The 22342-nt window shown below is 37.3% G+C and overlaps 1 protein-coding gene across 4 annotated transcripts in view; it reads left to right on the plus strand.

The window, feature by feature from the left end:
• Positions 1–22342, plus strand: part of FCHSD2 (FCH and double SH3 domains 2) — a 247863-nt gene that overhangs the window by 1755 nt on the left and 223766 nt on the right. For all 4 annotated transcript variants that reach the window (XM_020902752.2, XM_020902754.2, XM_070473282.1 and 1 more), the window contains exon 2: positions 335–432. In XM_020902752.2, coding sequence (XP_020758411.1) covers positions 335–432 — 98 coding nt within the window. The remainder of the gene's footprint in view (positions 1–334; positions 433–22342) is intronic.

The following is a 22342-nucleotide window of genomic DNA, read 5'->3' on the forward strand; positions in this document are numbered from 1 at the left end:
TTTGGAGGAAATAGAAGACAGACTCTTTTAAAGCTCTAAGAAGACCTAGATAGGTATTGTATATGAAATGAAACGACTGGCAGTTTATTTTACACCTCTTTAATCTGTAATTTATATACTCATGTACTTTCATTTAGCTTCTGCTTCAAGGTTATTTTGGCTAGTTGTTAAAATTAAATATCTGCAGTAAACAAAATTAGGTGGCTAATAACAGGATTGTGGTCCTCAGGGGAGAGGCAAGTAACAGTTATATATTCTGACAAGTATTACATATTTTCCTTAAATAATTTTTTAAAGTTGCGGTAAGCCCTTATAAATATATGATATATTTCAGGTGAAAGTTACACAGGAACTGAAAAACATTCAAGTTGAACAGATGACAAAACTTCAAGCCAAACATCAAGCAGAATGTGATTTGCTTGAAGATATGAGGTAAGGTTATAGTAAATAGTTGGAGAACTTCTATATCTCTGTTTCAAAGAACCTTTGAGTTACCAAGCCCCAGGAACTGATGATGGAATTTCCTTTTGGATTTCCTGCTTTAAGGCTATTAGAGCTTTAACTCAGCTAGAAATTGTAACTGGAACTAACACAATACAAACTTTTTTTCCTTCAGTGGAGAAACCTATAATGTTCACATACTTTTATGAAAAAGAAGTTCTTACAAATTTATCAAATTATATAAACAGTGAAATGGAAATTCTTATTTAATCCTTCTAGTAAATTGACCTTTCTGCGTTTATTGACCTTAACGATTTCACATGGAATTTTAAACTGACACCTGGTTAATGATTAATATCTGGGGGTGAGCCAGTCAACCTCAGATGATTGTTAGAACATGACAGATATAAGTTTGAACATTAAATTTAGTGGGACATATGTTTATCGGATTTTATTGTTAAACTTAACCTGTATCCACAATCAGCTAACTTTGAATTTAAAAGATAAGACATCTTGCCAGCATTGTGAAAGTCAATAACTTTCTTTATAGAGGTAATCATGACTCATTTTATTGAAAGAAACACCACTGTTTTAGCAGTTCTATAATACAAACTGACAGCAAACATAATTTTGTAAAGGTTGATTAGCATGTTGAAGCAGAGTAGCTGCTATTCTTATTTCCCTATATTAATGTATTTATTAAATTGAAATTGGGTCTCTAAGCCTCATCAGATTTTTTCCTGTGGTGCACAAAACCTCGTTGATTTCATGAAAAATACCAACTATGTGTTGTCATAATTATGTGTTCAGGTAGCTGAATTGTTTGTAGCCCAAAGATTTTTTTGATAGTTCCTTTTTTTCCCCTCCCATATTTAATTTAGGTAGTGTTTATGAATATTTCTACTATTTACATAACTTTTCAGGGTTTCTAACTAAGCCATATTAATTTAGACTCGTCCAAACTTGGATATACCAAGATCATTGTTTTCTGACTGGAAACTGCTTTTTTTTTTAACTTACATTCTTACATTGGCATATAGGTGAGTAACAATGTTGTGTTAGTTTCAAGTGAAAACTACTCTATTTTAGTTCTGTATTTGTTTCTTTGCTTTTCTTGTGGCCACAGGGATATTTTTAGACTTAAATAATTCCTGTGCAAGATACCCGAAATTTTTCATATGGTTAAAATTAAGTTTGTAACAACTATTAAGTGAACTAAAGCATTTTATATTTTAGCAGTTTAGGAAGGCAGACTGAGTTTGTAAGTAAAGTTCCTCTGTGGGGTATGAATAGTCAGTAGTCATTGTCCTTTTGATTATATTCTAAAGACTTCTTGTTTGCATCCTTTTCTCTATTTCCCCTATTGCCTCTTCCTTGACTTATGGTCAACTAGATGGACACACAGTTGATGCTAAGTTGGCATGGGTTGTTGCTCCCGCTGCTGCTGTTTAGTTGTTTGTATTTTTCCTGACTTCATTACATTTCACTTGCATTGTTGCGGTAATATCCTAATTATTGCTTTAGTGTTCTCATATCTTCTAATCTTCTCCCAATCTCCATTTAAATCTGTTTTCCACATTGTCATCAGTTAACTTTCTAATAACTATTATATATGAGGTTCTCTGTGGTCTTCTAAATAAAGACCAAACAAACACTTTGTTATAGAATATGTAGCCCTTTGCAACCCAGCTGCAAGCCACAAGCTCCGTTTTCCTGGCTTAGTTACTACCATTTCATGCCCATTTATCCTTCTTTCTTAATCCTCTGGCTTGGCCACTCAGGACTTCTGGTTATCTAATTGTGTTCTCTACATTCATGCCTTTGTTTGCACCCTTCCAGTTTTCATCTGGCAGATTCTGGTTACCGTTTAAGTTTGTGAGTTTGCTCTTCTCTGTGATCGCAAACGATTTTGATTTTCACACGCTTCTGTCTTCCCCCATCATGTGAATTCCTTGAAGTCATAGGCTAAGTCTTACTCGGGTTTGTATCTTTGTACTTTTTGTTTAAGCTGGCAGAATTGTTAAGTGGATGTAACTGGTTATATTTAAGTGCAGTTTATTAGTTTTTAGGTGATATATTTTATAAGCTCTATTTATAGGGAGCTGTAGGTGGTGTTGGATCTTCCTGGGTGGTTCAGTGGTAAATAATCTGCTTGTCAATGCAGGAGATGCGCGTTCAGTTCCTGGGTCAGGAAGATCCCCTGGAGAAGGGAATGACAACCCACTCCAGTATTCTTGCCTGGGAAATCCCATGCACAGAGGAGCCTGATGGGCTACAGTCCATGGGGTCGCAAAGAAGTTGGACACAAATTAGTGACTAACAACAATAGGTGGTGTCATTGAGTTGTGTTTTAATTTGACTCATGTAGGCACTTTAAATTGTACTGTGGCTATTTGATGTTGAGTATATCTGTGTGTGTGCATGCTCTTTGTGACCCCATGGACTGTAACCCACCAGGTTCCTCTGTTCCTCTGGAATTTTTCTGGTAAGAATACTGGAGTGGGTTGCCATGTCTTCCAGGGAATCTTTCTGACCCAGGGATTGAACCAGAGTCTCCTGCATTGGCAGGAGAATTCTTTACTACTGAGCCACCTAGGAAGCCTGAATATATATGTATTTATATGTAATATGTAAATACAGTGATTGTTGGTGCACCAAGGATCTATGGGATTCTTTATATTTTAAAGGAGTGTGTTCTCCTTTGTATTAAATAAATGAGACGAATCCCTTCATTCTTATATAGTTGTGAGCAGAATACTATATTACCTTCTAAAACATAACTTTAGATTTCTGATTTGCTTTTTTCTCCCTAATGGTAATGCTGAATTGGAAGTTTAAAATTGTCTATTCTCAATAGTCATAACTTTTATTGCTTGAGGAGAAGATGGTCTGGCTTTTCTGGTCTGTCTTAGCAAGTGGAATGACCTTTTAAAAATTCATTAGAAAGTCTCTGAGCTTGGATTTTTATATGTATTTTGTTGTAAAGGATCTTGCCTGCTTTTCCTTTTTTGAGGCTCTCACCACCATCTTCCTCCCCAAAATCCCACAAGTAACTCTCCTTCTCACTGATGCATCCCCCACCAGTGTTATACTCAGTTTAAATTACTATCTCCCCAAATTCAGATAACTTTGATTTTTAACATAAAGAAGTAGATAGAGAAAAAATTTTTGTGACTTAAAAAAAAATTAAGAAAAAAGTCCACAACACATTAAACTGTAAATATGAAAATTTTATGCTGGGTTATAGCTTCCCTGGTGCCTCAGCAGTGAAAGAATTTGCCTGTAGTACAGGAGACGTGGGTCTGCGTGTTTGATCCCTGGGTGTGGAAGATCCCCTGGAGAAGGAAAAGACAACCCACTCCAGTATTCTTGCCTGGGGACATCCCATAGACAGAGGATCCTGGTGGACTACAGTTCATGGGGTCATAGAGAGTCAGACACAACTTAGTGACTAAACCACTATTAGCACCAACCATGGCTAGTTCCCCACTCCCTCTCACCTTGTGGAATTTTGAAAGGAGGCTGATTATGGTATCGTGTTTTTTTTTCCATTGCTCTCCTCCCCTTCTTCAGTTTATTTGTTCCAGGGGTGCATGTGGAAGCTGGTGTATTGGGAGTGAAGTATAAGAAGGAAAGATAACTCATTTGTTGTTAATCAGGGACATTCCATGCTTTGGGGAGATTTTATACTGAAGTGTTTCCTGTTGACTTTTGCTGTCAGCAGTACACAAGCACACTTTACTTTCTTTTTAGTTTATTATTAGTTTATTCTCTCTTTGCTTTCTAAGGCCATGTATAAGTACGTTTCTGAATCCTACAGCCTATGTGTTGTTTATTAATATAATGTATTTCTTGTTTATTCTAATGATGTGATAACTCCAGTCAGTAAAGAAAGTTCTTTGAAGGGACCCGGAATAAAAGAACTGCCTTCTTAGCAGACATTTTTAGGTTGTTATATAATATTTAAAAAATCTTAGAATTTTAGAGTCAGGTGGATACTATGGTATTTGTTGATTTTATGGGTGAAAATGGAAACCAAGTCACAGTTGATAGGAAGTGAATCTTATTGAGGTAGACTCTACCCACTCCAGTATTCTGGCCTGGAGAATTCCATGGACTGGATAGTCCATGGGGTCACAAAGAGTCGGACACTACTGAGTGACTTTCACTTCACTAGACTTGTTTACTTCCCCGTATCTGTATTTCCCAAGCTTTTAACCAAGGAATTCATAATGGCTCCCATATTTGGAAACATTTGCCTATCAGAATACATTATAACAAATAATTTGTGTTCTTTTTATTTTTCATATACTGAGCTGTGAGGCAGCTTTGAGTCAGTGTTTTAAGGCTAGTAACACGACTACAACCAAAGGCAAAAATATGTAAACTTTACCTCGGAGAGGGCTAAGTGTATGTATGATTTCTTACAGATGTTCTGAAAAATTTAAACTGGCTCAAGAAGCACTTGTCCTTTAACTGTAGACATCTGCAGGTCTAGTGACCTCAAGTAAGGAATTGCTATGCTATATGTTACCTTCTCCAAACTGTTGGTTCATGAGGGTCACTGGGGATTGGATTCTGGAGTCTGTTGATGAGCTCTGAGACTTTTTTTTCATTGTCTCAGATACCTTTATATATAAAAGGGAAACTTAGAGGTAATCTAGCTTCCCAAGTGTTGCCAGCAGTAAAGAACCAACCAATGCAGGAGACCTAAGAGACTCAGGTTTGGTCCCTGGGTCAGGAGGATCCCCTGGAGGAGGGCATGGCAACCCACTCCAGTATTCTTACCTGGAGAATCCCATGGGTAGAGGAGCCTGGCAGGCTACAGTCCATAGGGTCGTACAGAGTTGGATACGGCTGAAGCGACTTAGCACGCAGAAGTAATCTGGTCTTGTTTATTGTTCATGCATTCATTTGTTTCCAACTCTTTGCAGCTTCATGGACTGCAGCATGCCAGGCTTCTCTGTGCCTCACTGTCTTCTGGAGCTTGCTCAAACTCATGTCCATCGAGTCGGTGATGCCATCCAACCATCTCATCCTCTGTTGCCCCCTTCTCCTCCTGCCTTCAATCTTTCCCAGCATCAGGATCTTTTCTAATGAGTTAGCTCTTTACATCATGTGGCCAAAGTATTGGAGCTTCAACATCAGTCCTTCCAATAAATATTCAGGATTGATTTCATTTAGGATTGATTGGTTTGATCTTGCAGTCCAAGGGACTCTCAGGAGTCTTCTCCAGCACCACAGTTCAAAAACATCAATTCTTTGACACTCAGCCTTCTTTATGGTCCAAGTTTCACATCGGTACATGACTACTGGAAAAACCATAGCTTTGAATAGATGGACCTTTGTCAGTAAAGTAATGTCTCTGCTTTTTAACACACTCTCTAGGTTAGTTATAGCTTTCCTTCCAAGGAGGGAGCATCTTTTAATTCCATGGTTGCAGTCACCATCTGCAGTGATTTTGGAGCCCAAGAAGATAAAGTCTCATTTTCTATTTTCTCCCCATCTATTTGCCATGAAGTGATGGAACCAGATACAATGATCTTAGTTTTTTGCATGTTGAGTTTTAAGCCAACTTTTTCACTCTCCTCTTTCACCTTCATCAAGAGACTCTTTAGTTCCTCTTTGATTTCTGCCATAAGGATGGTGTCATCTGCATATCTGAGGTTATTGATATTTCTCCTGGCATTCTTGATTCCAGCTTGTGTTTCATCCAGCCTGGCATTTTGCATGATGTACTCTGCATATAAGTTAAGTAAGAAGGGTAGGGGTTTTAAAATTTTTTATTTAAGAATTGTCTTTGAGGTTTATTGTCTTCTGGCACCTAGTAGTATTAATGATAATTCTTCTGACAGTTGTTTGGTTTTTAATTTTTAGCCACACCTCAAGGCAAGTGGGCCCTTAGTTCCCCAAACAGGGACCAAACCTGTGCCCCCTGCACTGGAAGGCAAAGTCTTAACCTCTGGACCTCAAGGGAAATCCCTAGAGGATTTTTAAAAAACAGATTTATTGAGATCTAATTCACTTGCCATACATTTAACCCATTCAGAGTGGGTTTTTTTTTTTTTTTTTGGTATATTCATAGGGTTATACAATCATCATCATGCTTCAGAACATTTTTGGTCTCCTTTCAAGAAACTACTTATTAGCAGTCACTTCCCATCACCTTATCCAGCCTTAAGCAATTACGTTCTGTCTCTGTGGAAGTAAAATTTATATAAATGGAATCATACAATATGTGGTCTTCAGCTTTTACTTAGCATAATATTTTCAAGGTTCATCCATGTTATGGCATCAGTACTTCATTCCTTTTTTATGGCAGGATAATATTCCATTGTGTGGGTATACTACATTCTTTTAGTCTGTTCATCAGTTGATGGACTTTTTTTGCTATTATGAATAATGTTCCTTTGAGCAAATTTTTCTGTGGACTTATGTTTTCATTTCTCTTGGGTATATACCTAGTAGTGCAATTGCTGAGTCGTGAGGTAATTCTATATTTAACTTTTTGAGGAACTTTGAAATTGTTTTCCAAAGTGGCTATACCATTTAATATTACTGCTAGCTATAATGTATGAAGGTTCCAGTTTCTATACATTTTACCAATGTTTGTTATTGTCTGTCTTTTGATTATAGCCATTCTAGTAGGCGTGATTGTTGTTGCTTAGTTGCTAAGTCATGTCTGACTCTTTGCGGCCCCATGGACTGTAGCTTGCCAGGCTCCTCTGTTCATGGAAGTTTTCAGGCAAGAATACTGGAGTGGTTTGGCCTTTCCTTCTCTGGGGATGGATCCAACTCAAGTCTCCTGCCTGGCAGGCCGATTCTTTACCACAGAACCACCTGGGAAGCCTTTAGTAGGTATGAAGTGGTATCATATTGTGGCTTTGATTTGCATTTCCCTAATAGCTTAGGATGTTGAGTGCCTTTGTGTGTGCTTATTGGCTGTTTGCTTATCTTCTTTGGAGAAATGGCTATTCAAATCCTTTGCCCATTTTTAAATTGGATTGTCTTTTTCCTATTGAGTTGTAAGAGTTCTTTTTTTTTTTTTTTGGCTCTGCTGAGTCTTAATTGTCATGGGTGCTTCTCTAGTTGTGGTATGTGGGCTCTTTAGTAATGGCATGAAGGCTTAGTTGCCCCATGGCATGTGGGATCTTAGTTCCTCAGCCAGGTATCAAACCCATGTTCCCTGCATTGGAAGGCAGATTCTTAACCACTGGGCCACCAGGGAAGTCCCATAAAAGTTCTTTATACATTTGTCTTGTCAGCTAAATGATTTGCAAATATATGCAGTATTTTTCCCACTCTGAGGTGATTCTTATGTGCTCTAAATTTTGAGAACCACTGAAGTGGTAAAAAAGAATAAGAACTTTGAAGATAGAACAGAAATTGAAACCCAGCTCTGCCACTTATTAGCTGGACCATCTAGGACAAACCACTAAGTTCTCTGAGCCTCATATTTCATGTATGTAAAATAAGGTTAATGCCTAACATTTTGCTGCTCTGTAAAGAGTTAAACAAGTTAGGTAAAACGCCAAGCATGGTAGATGTTCACCATTGGTTGCTTCAGGATGTCTTATGCAAGATAACAAAGTAAGTTATTGTGTGTTTCTCTTTCAATTTAGTTTTAATTTATTTTTAGTTGAAGGATAGTTTCTTTTCAATGTTGTGTTGGTTTCTGCCATACATCAGTATGAATCAGCCATAGGTATGCACGTGTCCCTTCCCTCTTGAATGTCTCTTCCACCCCATCCCACTTCTCTGCGTTGTGATAGAACACCAGTTTGAGCTCCCTGAGTCATACAGCAGATTCCCACTGGCTATCTATATTTATTGTGTTTTATTAATTCTCATAAGCATGTATTTTTACATTCTTAAATTTCTAAAATCTGGATCCATCTTATAGTTGCTTTTGTTTGTGATGTGGTTGTTGTCTCTTCATGCACAGAACTTGCAGAGTAGTTTCCAGCGTCTTGGAAGAAAAATCCCAGAGATATGGTTTGAATACAAATGTTGGATCATCCAGGCTTTTCATGGCACAGAAGATGATATTGTGTGGAAAAACAGTAATGACTGATTTCAGAAAAGTGATTCAGAAGAATTTGAACCTGAATGTGACCAATTTATTCACCAATTTATTACTTTTACCTTTTAAAAATTATGCACAGGAGCAATGTATGCTAAAAATCTAACGAAGTTTAAGAGCTCTTTTAATAAGTTGTGATACAGCATTGAATCAATTTAAATGGGAGCATTTTTTCTTAGTGTAACACAGTGTGATTTGTAATCAGTTGAGTTTTAGATAATGAAAATTGGAAGTTGCAAGTCAGGTTCTGGACCCTGGTCTTTTTTGTTCATTCAGCAAATGTTTCTCAATATAGTATTCTTTCAAATTAGAATTTAAAAATTAGAATTTAAATGAGAATTTAAATCATGAGAGGGAGAATTTTTTTTAAACAGAGTTAGATGGAATTAAACTAAGGCGTAATAGTGAAAGTTGCCACCACTTGGGTTAAGAACAGAAGTGCTGAAGAATTTTTATGTGCGATTTTCCTTGATTTGGTCTTTTTAGCCACAGTTATATGAATATGGCTTGCCTGGAAAATCCCATGGATGGAGGAGCCTGGTAGGCTGCAGTCCATGGGGTTGCGAAGAGTTGGACACGACTGAGCGACTTCACTTTCACTTCTCACTTTCATGCATTGGAGAAGGAAATGGCAACCCACTCCAGTGTTCTTGCCTGGAGAATCCCAGGGATGGGGTCGCACAGGGTCATACACGACTCAAGTGACTTAGCAGCCCCAGCAGCATATGAATATGGAGATCGTAAAGGTGATTTGAATGGTAGGGTAGCTGATCACAGCTACTAGAATGAGCCCTAGCTTAGAGATATACAACATGGATATGAATCCTAGTTGTTAATCTTTATTAATCATGTGACTTTGGGCACAAGTCACTTAAACTTCTCTGAACCTCATGTTTCTTATCAGCAATGATAATTTTAATACCCTATGGGGCTATTTTGATAATTAAAGTAGCTCACATAAAAGCTTTCTGGCCTAGTGCATGGAACACAGTAGATGCTCAACAAGTGCATGTGGAATGTAATTTTGTTAAGTAATTAAGAACACTAGTTCGGAAATCATGGTCTTTGACTTATTCATCCTGTAAAGAGTTAACCTGTGAATTAAAAAGTGTAGTGAACCTCAAGGATAAACTGTTAAGTAATGCTAAAGAATTTCCTCCACCAAGTTCAGCAGTCCTAGGTACCTTCCATCTTTCTATGTGTTGATAATGATTCACCTTGTGATTGCAGATGGCATATGCAATTCTAAGCATGCTGATCTCATGCAACATTAGGTGGAAAAAGAGGAAGTGCAATTTTTTCTTATGCAAAATTTCTCTCCTTACCTTCCCTCCTTTCCTTCTATGAGGGAAGACAATTTCTACCAGAAATTTTCCCAAAAGACTTTCTCTTGTATCTTGTTGCTTGAGTTTGCTTCATATGCCCTTGCAGCCTAGCTGCAGAGGAGGCTGGGAATGTGATTACCTTTTTGGAGAAGTGGTCCTTGCCAGTAAGAAATAGATACTGGTGGCACTAATACAGCTTTTCCACATTACTTATTGCCCTGTTTGCCACAGGGACCCATTTCTAGTTTACTCCTAGTAGTTCCCATAAAAGTGTAAAAGATATGTTGATGTTAGATTATGAAAGATATATCTAGAATTCCAGTTGTTCCAAGAAGTAGGAATAAGAAATTCTTTAGCAACCGTTTGTATCTCCTTTCAGTTCCTTTGAAGTTCACCGACTTAGGTCAGGAGCAGGTTTTTGCATTTACCATAAGTAATGGGCCAGTAGGCCAGTAGCCTCTTAGGATTCTCCTCTTAAAAACACAGGAGTGGTTAATGATCTTGCCACTTTTGGCCTTCTGATAATTTGGGGAAATCATGGTCTAAGGACCCTCCAGGTAGTAGCATTTTTGCTGAAGTCCTTTTACTTCTCAGGTGAAAGCATTAATAAGTTGTAAAGTGGCTAAACTGAAAGCTGGGAAGGACAAATATGAGCTTGAATTATTCCTAGCTGAATAACTTAACCGTTAATAATTGAGGATTGGCAATTCAGTCTTGAATGAATGAAGTATGAAGCCTTTTACCTGAGGAGGCCTGTGGTGCTAAGTTGATGTTTGTCTTTGTAAATTCTTTGAATGCCCATTTGAATCTCACAGATGCTGTTTGTTGGTGTCAGTCTTCAGGAATGATCTGATGCACAAGCAGGAGCTAGTTAGTAAGTCTGGTTTGTGATGTTGACTCTTGAGTGACCAATTTGGGAAGTAGGCACAGAAACTTGCAACTGTCTCCTTTGTTCCATTGCTGCAGATTTCCTGTCCTGTGTTGGTCAGGACTGACTTAATAGAATATTAGCTGATGTTTTTATTTCATTTTATTGTTTCTTCATAATATTCTTCATTATACTGTAACATTCCATTTGATCTCATTTTCGGCATTCATGTGCGAGTATCTTGTCATCTGGATGTTTTCTGTTTTGTGAGTAATCCCAATTCAAAAAGAAAATTATTTCTGGTGTTAAAGAAAAGTGTTATCACATCTGTGGTCTCACAGGCAATAACTGGGAATGTATACCCCTCGATTATATTTTAGTGTTGTTTACCCTCCACTGGTAGCTGGAGATGAGAGGCAGAGACTTTTAAAAATAAATTTTTTTTTGGCTATACCCCACAGCATGTGGGACCTTAGTTCTCTGATGGGATTGAACCAGTGCCCCTGCATTGTGAGGCTGAGTCTTAACCACTGGCCAATCAGGGAAGTCCCTTAGACTTTTTATTGTATGCCTTTTTGTGTAAGTTTGAATTTGGAACTATGTGAATATTATATACTCTTAAAACTAAAACTAAATGATTCAGTATTGGTAAAAAAAAAATTTTAAGCTCTACCATTAAGTGTCAATGTAGCATTTATTTATTTATTTAATTTTTTGGTTGCACTGCATCTTTGTTGCTGGTCGTGGGCTTTCTCTAGTTGTGATGAGTGGGGGCTACTCTTCATTGCAGGCACGAGCGCGTCTCATTGTGGTGATTGCTCTTGTTGCAGAGCACAGGCTGTAGGTGCATGGGCTTCAGTATTTGCAGCATTCAGGCTCAGTAGTTGTGGCACATGGGCCTAGTTCCTTAGCATGTGGAATCTTCCCAGGCCAGGGACTGAACCTGTGTCCCTTGTCTTGGCTGACGGATTTCTATCTACTGTACCCCCAGGGAAGTCCAGTATTGGTAAATATTTTATTGCATGTCTGTTAGAGATAATATACTGTAAGAGTTTGTATTAGTTGATGATAAAATGTCATTTTTGGCTTTCTTTATTTTTAGTTTATTTTTTCATTTTTGGCCTTTAATTAGTATTTAATGAAGTTATTTTCATCATTAATAGACTTTACAGTTTATTTCTAATATATAGCAAATATTAAGAACACTTGATTCACAAACTTCTGTTTGTGAAATGACTGATCTCAAACAGGTTATAATTCAGAGTTGGAGAAACAGGCTTTGTGTACTACTGTGTTCCTTTCTTTCTGTGTTTTTTAATTGTTTTGTCTTCAAACAAGCAAACATTGGGTGATTAGATTCATGTCAGGCTCAAATTTTATTTAACTTTATTCAGAGATTTTATATCATAGTCATCATTTAACATGTTGTTTCTATGGTAAAATGTGTTTTGCATTATTAGCCAACTTTCTTGTTGGGGAATTCTTTTCGTCTGTTTTACTGTAGAGGTATTTTATATACTAGTTTTCTCAGCTCTATTGACCTAACTGAATATTTTTGGTATTCCATTTTCTTCTCTTGCAATTTTAGCTATACCTGTCTGTTTTTCAGGTGGTGGTTTTAGGTGCTACACCATGCATCTTTAATCTATCATTGTTTATCTTGAGTTAATATTACTAGATTGGTGAAAAGTAATTGTGGTTTTGGACCATGAATTTTAAATCATTATAACTAGATGCAGACATATCTTTATTAACCAAAATAGGACTATAACTAGATGCAGACATATCTTTATTAATCAAAATAGGAACCATTACAATCAACACATTTTTGCCAACGAGAAATAAGTCTATTTATGCCTGTAGCTTAAAAATACATGCCTTGGGATTCGATGAACTCTTGGAAAGCATTTTCTGCCTCCTGCTGGTTGTAGAAGCATTTTGCCTGCAAAAAGTTACTGAGATGCTTGAAGAAGTGGTAGTCGGATAGAGAGAGGTCAGTTGAATATGGCAGATGAGGCAATACTTCATAGCCCAGTTTGTTCAACTTTTGAAGTGTTGGTTTTGCAGCGTGCATTGTGGAGATTGAGGCCCTTTCTGTTAACCAATGCCGGCTGCAGGCGTTGCAGTTTTCGGTGGATCTCATCAATTTGCTGAGCGTACTTTTCCGATGTAATGGTTTCACCAAGATTCAGAGAGCTGTAGTGGATCAGACTGGGAGCAAGCCACCAGTGACCATGAATGGTGCAAGTTTGGCGTTGGTTCTCAGTCCATTCAACTGAGCTGGTTGTCACATAAAAATCCACTTTTTGTTGCAAATAACCACCGATTGAGAAATGGTTCATTGTTGTTGCATAGAATAAGAGAAGATGACACTTCAAAAAAATGATTTTTTTTTTAATTTGCAGTCAGCTCATGAGGTACCTACTTATCTAGGTTTTTCATCGTTCCAATTTACTTCCAATGCTGAATGACCATAGAATGGTCGACACAGTTCATGGGAAACTTCTTGTGTAGCTATAAGATGATCACCTTCAGTGATCAACAGTCAGCTGATTGTTGTCACCTTTTGGTGGTCAGCCACTATGCTCCTCATCTTCAAGGCTCTTATCTCCTTTGCGAAACTTCTTGAACCCCACTGCACTGTATGTTCGTTAGCAGTTCCAGGGCCAAATGTATTGATGTTGTGCGTTGTCTCCGTTGTTTTATGACCCATTTTGAACTTGAATAAGAAAATCATTCAAATTCGCTTTTTGTTTAACATCATCGCTATAGTCTAAAATGGATATAAAATAAATAGCGAGTAATAATTTATTAGCAAAGAACATAAAGCAAGAAATTCTCATTAAAGTGATGTATAGCATAACCACATTTATTTAAGAATGTATTCCAATATCAAATGGCAAAGTTCAGCTGTGTAAAACTGCAATTACTTTTGCACCAGTCTAATAAAAAGTATAATGCGATATCTCATTGTGGTTTAAATTGCATTTCCATTTAGTCTATCTTGACGTTCAAGTCTGCTAGTGACAATTTAGTTTTATGTGAAAATTTCATCATATAGTCATTTTGAGGGTATAGTCGCTGGGTAATGATTGCTGGCTTGACAGTTTATTAAAATTGAAGTGTAGCTGGTTTACAATGTTATACTGTATAGCAAAGTGATTCAGTTATATATATATACATACATATACATTATATGTGTGTGTGTGTGTAGTCTTTTCAAATTATTTTCCATCATAGGATATTGAATATAGTTCCCTTTGCTATATAGTAGCAAACCTTGTTGTTTAGCTACTTTATTTTTTATAATTTTATTTATTTATTTGGCTGCATCAAGTTTTAGTGGCTGCACGTGGGGTCTTTGTTGAGCCATGTGTGATCTTTCGTTGTGGTGCAAGGACTCTAGTTGTGGCTCGACGGCTCGGTAGTTGCAGGACACAGGCTCTCTAGTTGTGTTGAGCAGGCTCCAGAGCTGTGGGACTCCGTAGTTGTGGTGCATGGGTTTAGTTGCTCTGCAGCACTTGGGATCACAGTTCCCTGACCAGGGATTGAACCTGGGTCTCCTTTATTACAGGGTGGATTCTTAACCACTGGACCTCCAGGGAAGTCCCATTTATCTATTTTATATATAGTAGCGAGTACCTGTTAACACTCCTATTTTATCACTCTCAGCCCTTTTTCCCCTTTGGTAACTCTGTTTTCTGTGTCATCTGTTTATATTTTGTAAATAAGTTCATTTGTATCATTTTTTAGATTTCTTATGTAAGTGATATACGATATTTGCCTTTTTCTGTCAGATTTTACTTAGTATAAAAATCTTCAAGTCCATCCATGTTGCTGCAAATGGCATTTTTCATTCTTTTTTATAACTGAAAGATATTCCATTTTATTTATATGCTGTGTCTGCTTTATCCATTCATTTGTTGATGGGCATTTAGGTTGTTTTCATATGTATTGTAAATAGTGCTGCGATGAACATTGAGGTGCACGTATCTTTTCAAATTAAGAGTTTTCTCTGGATGTTTGCCTGCAAGTGGGATTACTAGGTCGTATGGTAGCTCTGCTTTTAGTTTTTTGTGGAACCGCCATACTGTTTTCCATAGCAACTGTATCAATTTACATTTCCACCAACAGTTTGAAGTATTCTGAAGTGTTCCCTTTTCTCCACATCCTCTCCAGCATTATTATCTGTAAGCTTTTGATGATAGCCATTCTGACCAGTGTGAAGTGATACCTCATTGTAGTTTTAATTTGTATTTCTCTAATAGTCAACATTGTTGAGCATGTTTCCATATGCTTGTTGGCCATCTATATGTCTTCTTTGGAGAAATGTCAGTTTAGGTCTTCTGCCCAATTATTGATTTTTTTGTTTTTTTGATATTGAGCTGTTTGAACTATTTGTATATTTTGGAAATTAAACCCTTTCTGGTCACAGCACTTGCAAATATTTTCTCTCTGGGAAGTATTTCTCACCATTCTGTAGGTGGTCTTTCATTTTGTATACATTTCCTTTGCTGTGCAAAAGCTTGTAAGTTAGTTTAGATCCCCTTGTTTATTTTTGCTTTTATTTCTAGGATATACCACATTTCATTTATCTATTTATCAGTTGATGGATGTTTGGGTTGTTTCACTTTTGGCTATTATGAATAAGCCTTCTGAGAACATTCATGTACACGTTTTTCCCATATTCGTGTGTTTTTACTTTTTTTTTTTTTAACAGCAAGGCACTTTGAATAGATTGATTTCTTAATTTATTTGTTTTTGGCTGTGCTGAGTCTTCATTGCTGCTGGCAGGCTTTCCCTAGTTATGGTGAGTTATGGCTACTCTTTGTTGTGGTGTGTGGGCTTCTCATTGTGCTGGCCTCTATTATTGTAAAGTACAGGCTCTAGGTGCATGGACTTCGGTACTTGAGAATTGCGGGCTCAGTAGTTGTGGAACGTAGGCTTAGTTGCCACGCTACCTGTGGAGTTGAACCCATGTCCCCTGAATTGACAGGCAGATTCTTAATCAGTGGACGACGAGGGAAGTCCTGTTTTCATTTCTTTCGGAAATATACCTACTTGTGGAATTGCTTGGTGATATTTTTTTTTACTCTGTCTTTATTTTTATTTATTTATTTGGCTGCATGGCATGCAGGATTTTAGTTCTCTGACCAGAGATTGAACCTGTTCCCTCTGCAGTGGAAGCATAGGGTCTTAACCACTGGACAGTCAGGAAAGTCCCTTTTTTCTGTCTTTAAATGTTCAAGGAAGTGCCAGACTGTTTACCAAAGGGACTACATCATTTTATTTATTTTTTTTAATTTATTTTTGTTAGTTGAAGGCTAATTACTTTACAATATTGTAGTGGGTTTTGTCATACATTGACATGAATCAGCCATGGATTTACATGTATTCCCCATCCGGATCTCCCCTCCTACCTCCCTCTCTATCCTATCCCTCTGGGTCTTCCCAGTGCACCAGGCCCAAGCACTTGTCTCATGCATCCCACCATCCCTGGGCTGGTGATCTGTTTCACTATAGATAATATACATGTTTTGATGCTGTTCTCTTGAAACATCCCACCCTTGCCTTCTCCCACAGAGTCCAAAAGTCTGTTCTGTACATCTGTGTCTCTTTTTCTGTTTTGCATATAGGGTTATCATCACCATCTTTCTAAATCCCATATATATGTGTTAGTATGCTGTAATGTTCTTTATCTTTCTGGCTTACTTCGCTCTGTATAATGGGCTCCAGTTTCATCCATCTCATTAGAACTGATTCAAATGAATTCTTTTTAGTGGCTGAGTAATATTCCATGGTGTATATGTACCACAGCTTCCTTATCCATTCGTCTGCTGATGGGCATCTAGGTTGCTTCCATGTCCTGGCTATTATAAACAGTGCTGCGATGAACATAGGGTTGCAAGTGTCTCTTTCAGATCTGGTTTCCTTGATGTGTATGCCCAGAAGTGGGATTGCTGGGTCATATGGCAGTTCTATTTCCAGTTTTTTAAGAAATCTCCACACTGTTCTCCATAGCGGCTGTACTAGTTTGCATTCCCACCAACAGTGTAAGAGGGTTCCCTTTTCTCCACACCCACTCCAGGATTTATTGCTTGTAGACTTTTGGATAGCAGCCATCCTGACTGGCATGTAATGGTACCTCATTGTGGTTTTGATTTGCATTTCTCTGATAATGAGTGATGTTGAGCATCTTTTCATGTGTTTGTTAGCCATCTGTATGTCTTCTTTGGAGAAATGTCTGTTGAGTTCTTTGGCCCATTTTTTGATTGGGTCATTTATTTTTCTGGATTTGAGCTGCAGGAGTTGCTTGTATATTTTTGAGATTAATCCTTTGTCTGTTGCTTCGTTTGCAATTATTTTCTCCCATTCTGAAGGCTGTCTTTTCACCTTGCTTATAGTTTCCTTCGTTGTGCAAAAGCTTTTGAGGAGGTCCCATTTGTTTATTTTTGCTTTTATTTCCAATATTCTGGGAGGTGGGTCATAGAGGATCCTGCTGTGATTTATGTCGGAGAGTGTTTTGCCTATGTTCTCCTCTAGGAGTTTTATAGTTTCTGGTCTTACATTTAGATCTTTAATCCATTTTGAGTTTATTTTTGTGTATGGTGTTAGAAAGTGTTCTAGTTTCATTCTTTTACAAGTGGTTGACCAGTTTTCCCAGCACCACTTGTTAAAGAGGTTGTCTTTTTTCCATTGTATATCCTTGCCTCCTTTGTTGAAGTTATGTCCATAGGTTCGTGGATTTATCTCTGGGGTTTCTATTCTGTTCCATTGATCTATATTTCTATCTTTGTGCCAGTACCATACTGTCTTGATGACTGTGGCTTTGTAGTATAGTCTGAAGTCAGGCAGGTTGATTCCTCCAGTTCCATTCTTCTTTCTCAAGATTGCTTTGGCTATTCAAGGTTTTTGTATTTCTATACAAATTGTGAAATTATTTGTTCTAGTTTTGTGAAAAGTACCGTTGGTAGCTTGATAGGGATTGCATTGAATCTATAGATTGCTTTGGGTAGTATAGCCATTTTGACAATATTGATTCTTCCAATCCATGAACACGGTATGTTTCTCCATCTGTTTGTGTCCTCTTTGATTTCTTTCATCAGTGTTTTATAGTTTTCTATGTATAGGTCTTTTGTTTCTTTAGGTAGATATACTCCTAAGTATTTTATTCTTTTTGTTGCAATGGTGAATGGTATTGTTTCCTTAATTTCTCTTTCTGTTTTGTCATTATTAGTGTATAGGAATGCAAGGGACTTCTGTGTGTTAATTTTATATCCTGCAACTGACTACATCATTTTATATTCTGACAAAGATATATTTTTCTAATTTCTCATGTTATCGTCAGCACTAGTTATTGTCAGTTCAGTTCAGTCACTCAGTTGTTTCCGGCTCTTCGCAGTGCCATGGACCACAGCACACCAGGCCTCCCTGTCTATCACCAACTCCTGGAGTCTACTCAGACTCATCTCCATTGAGTTGGTGATGCCACCCAACCATCTCATCCTCTGTTGTCCCCTTCTCCTCCTGCCTTCAATCTTTCCTAGCATCAGGGTCTTTTCAAATGAGTCAGCTCTTTGCATCAGGTGGCCAAAGTATTGGAATTTCAGCTTCAACATCAGTCCTTCCAATGAATATTCAGGACTGATTCCCTTTAGGATGGACTGGTTGGATCTCCTTGCAGTCCAAGGGACTCTCAAGAGTCTTCTCCAACACCATAGTTCAGAAGCATCAATTCTTCAGCACTCAACTTTCTTTATAGTCCCAACTCTCACATCCATACATGACTATTGGAAAAACCGTAGCCTTGATGAGACGGACCTTTGTTGGTAAAGTAATGTCTCTGCTTTTTAATATGCTGTCTAGGTTGGTCATAACTTTCCTTCCAAGGAGTGTCTTTTAATTTCATGGCTGCACTCACCATCTGCAGTGATTTTGGAACCCAGAAAAATAAAGTCAGCCACTGTTTGCCCATCTATTTGCCATGAAGTGATGGGACTGGATGCCATGATCTTAGTTTTTTGAATGTTGAGCTTTAAGCCAACTTTTTCACTCTCCTCTTTCACTTTCATCAAGAGGCTCTTTAGTTCTTCACTTTCTGCCGTAAGGGTGGTGTCATCTGCGTATCTGAGGTTATTGATATTTCTCCCAGCAATCTTGATTCCAGCTTGCGCCTCACCCAGCCCAGCATTTCTCATGATGTACTCTGCATATAAGTTAAATAAGCAGGGTGACAATATACAGCCTTGACGTACTCCTTTCCCAATTTGGAACCAGTCTGTTGGTCCATGTCCAGTTCTAACTGTTGCTTCCTGACCTGTATACAGGTTTCTCAAGAGGCAGGTCAGGTGGTCTGGTATTCCCATCTCTTTCAGAATTTTCCACAGTTTGTGGTTATCCACATGGTTGAAGGCTTTGACATAGTCAATAAAGCAGAAATAGATGTTTTTCTGGAACTCTCGCTTTTTCGATGATCCAGCGGATGTTGGCAATTTGATCTCTGGTTCCTCTGCCTTTTCTAAATCCAGCTTGAACATCTGGAAGTTCACGGTTCACGTACTGCTGAAGCCTGGCTTGGAGAATTATGAGTGTTACTTTACTATTATGTGAGATTGTACATTAGTTACATCTCAGAGCCTCCCAGCAACAATACATTCTGTCACAATTGTTGTCATCATCATCACCCCCAGTTTGTAGAGGAGACTGTCAGGTTGGTTAAGTGACTTGCCCAAGATCAGAGTACTGAGTGATGAAACATCTGGGTTTGAACCTGTGTGTATGCCTGATTTTAAAATTTAAGTTGTCTCATTGAAAATTACTGGTATGTATTGTCTGAAATCAAGTGAAATTTCATAGTGTTTCCAAGCAGTGAGAGCACCTATGTAGATAGATATTTTCTCAGTCTTTATTAGATTTTGGCAGAAATCCATTGACTATAGGAACATCGTTTCCCTAGTTTTGATAGTTATACTCAGTTTTCTTAAAAGTAGAAGGCAGACGTCTTTCAGGATTATTTTAAATAAATGGGGCACAGCATTTTTGGTGCCTACATGTCTAGATATTTGGGAGGGGGTGTCTTGTTTCAAGAGTTACTACTTAGAATAGATACAAAAGAAGCGGTGTAAGATTCAATGCCTTGCAAATCTTTCAGTCTGGCTAATTAGTACAGGATGGAAGAAGGTCCACTGGGTGGAATTTCATGTTTTTTCTGATCTTGGATTGTGAAAAAATGGAGTTTTAAAGATCTCTTGGCTCTTCCAATAATTATATCTAGGTTAGGTTATATTTTGAAATACTTCCATAGTCAAAATGTCGTTTTGGGGGGTTGTTTTGTAAGTTAAGACCAGAATGTTTTGTGGTCACAGGATGAAGGATACCATTTCTGAATAGAGCTAAAGTCTTGCTATGTATCAAGATTTTTTCTGGCCACCTCATGATGTTTATTTTTAACCTTTTGGCAGTGTACCTAAAATAAAATATATTCCACAAATGGGTTAGAATCAGCTCATACTGGGTGGTAGAAATGTGTATATTCTCATGATACTTTATATTAGTAAATTCACTTTAATAAAAGTTTATTTAAGTGTTTGAAGCTAATGTTGTGAAAGTATTGAAATGCTTTTTATTTAGGAAATAGGTGCTTATTAGCCAATTATTGTTTCATTTTATATAGCTATATGCATGAGGACAAATACTTTCCTGAGGAAAGAATGGTTGTATATTTACTTTTAGGAAAATAATCCTATTTTCAAAGTTTCATTAATTTATAAAAAATATAGAAGAATAATGGTAGCAAATTGTAGAACTTTGTTAAGGCTTTAAAAATGGCTTTGATGATGGCCTGTTTTGTTAATATAACATCTTTTGACATTTGGTCTAGTCTTGATATATTAGCACATGTACTAAAATTAAGTCTTCACACCTCCTATATTTTATATATCAGTGTTGTTTTAAGAAAGGAGAAAGCGAGGAAAAAGACCTCACTATTTAATTTTATGAGTAACTGTCAGGCAGAAAGCTGTGAAAAATTTATGATGCACTATCTTTTAAATGTACAGGGTAATTCAAGTGTGAGGAGTAAGATATATCTTGCACTAATGATATTTAAAGACAAATAGTAGGTGATTATGTTTGCTTTAATTTGCATCCTTTAGAAATAAAAATTTTCATTTAATTAAATTGTTTGATATTTGTTCTTTGCCATGATCTCAAAAGAATGTGTGTTCCATTTCAATAAAAGATTATCTGACTAATGAATGTTTCCTACTCTTTTCCTGGCAAAGACGACTTGGCATCTTAATTGGGTCTTAAACATTCTATATCATAAACAGAAACATTTAGAGTCATGGTATTCAAAGGTGAACTTGATTATGGATCTCCTGACAAAATGATTTGGCAACTTGGTTAATATTGATAAATCTTAATGAAAGGTAACTTTTTTTTTTTTTACTTAAAAATGCAGTTTTAGGTGGGATTTTTTAATACTTTCATTCAGGTCTTTTGTGTGTGTTGTGTACATGTGCCATGAGATGAACATTTTGAAAAATGAGAGGACATAGTAATCTTCCGTTATCATGCAACTTTTACTGAACTGAACTGATACTATTTAAAGGATGTTATGATAAAATGCATTGGAAGAATTCTTGTTACTGTCTTCCTCTTAGGGCCTATTTTTTTTTTTTTAATTATTTATTAGGCTTCACTGGCTCTTAGTTGCAGCATATGGGCTCTAGTTCCCTAACCAGGACTCAAACCCCAGACCCTGGCATTGGGAGCTTGGAGTTTTAGCCACTGGACTACCAGGGAAGTCCTTTTTTTTCCCCATAGGGCCTATTCATGACAAACTTGGTTTCCATTTCATTGTGATATCTGTTTTCAGGTAACTCATTTTGACATTATTTCTCTTTATTTATACATAAAGATACAAAGTACATCAAGAGCTTAAAGGCAAAGAAATTTAAACATGCCCAATTAATATGTCAGTTGATCAACACATGTAACTAGAGAAAAAGCAGCTCTATTTTAGGCTGCATTTAATCAATCTGAAAAGTTATGTTCCCCAGCTCTTGTGGTGTTTGGAAGTAGGGGGCAGGGAAAGGAGGAAATATAGTTATGTGATGAGGAAGGTCATAGAGTTTCTCCAGATTTTTGAATATTGCCATCACAATTTGATGACATTGCCTTCTTTGAAATAGTTTTGAATTCCCAGAATTAAACATAGGTTATTCAGGTATAGGTGCTGACAATGCATTGTATAAGGAAGAATCACCTGTGTAGGTTACAAATGATTGTCCCTACTCTTAAGATGGAGTAGGAAATGGCAACCCACTCCAATTTTCTTGCCTGGAGAGTCCCATGAATGGAGGGGCCTGTTGAGCCACAGTCCATGGGATTGCAGAGAGTCGGACACAACTGAGCAACTTACACACATACTCTTAAGAATCACAGTTGGTTGATTTGGGGGAGAGATCTGGGCATATATGTATTTAAAGGCATCACAGATGATTCATATTTGTAAATAAAGATGAGAACTGGTGTTATAGGAGTTGCTTAATACACATTTCAGATCTTCTTCCTGACCTTAGGCATTCCAGGAAATATTCCCTTGGCTAAGAGATGCTCTAG

Source organism: Odocoileus virginianus, chromosome 10 (genome assembly GCF_023699985.2).
Source record: "Odocoileus virginianus isolate 20LAN1187 ecotype Illinois chromosome 10, Ovbor_1.2, whole genome shotgun sequence".
Classification (NCBI taxonomy): domain Eukaryota; kingdom Metazoa; phylum Chordata; class Mammalia; order Artiodactyla; family Cervidae; genus Odocoileus; species Odocoileus virginianus.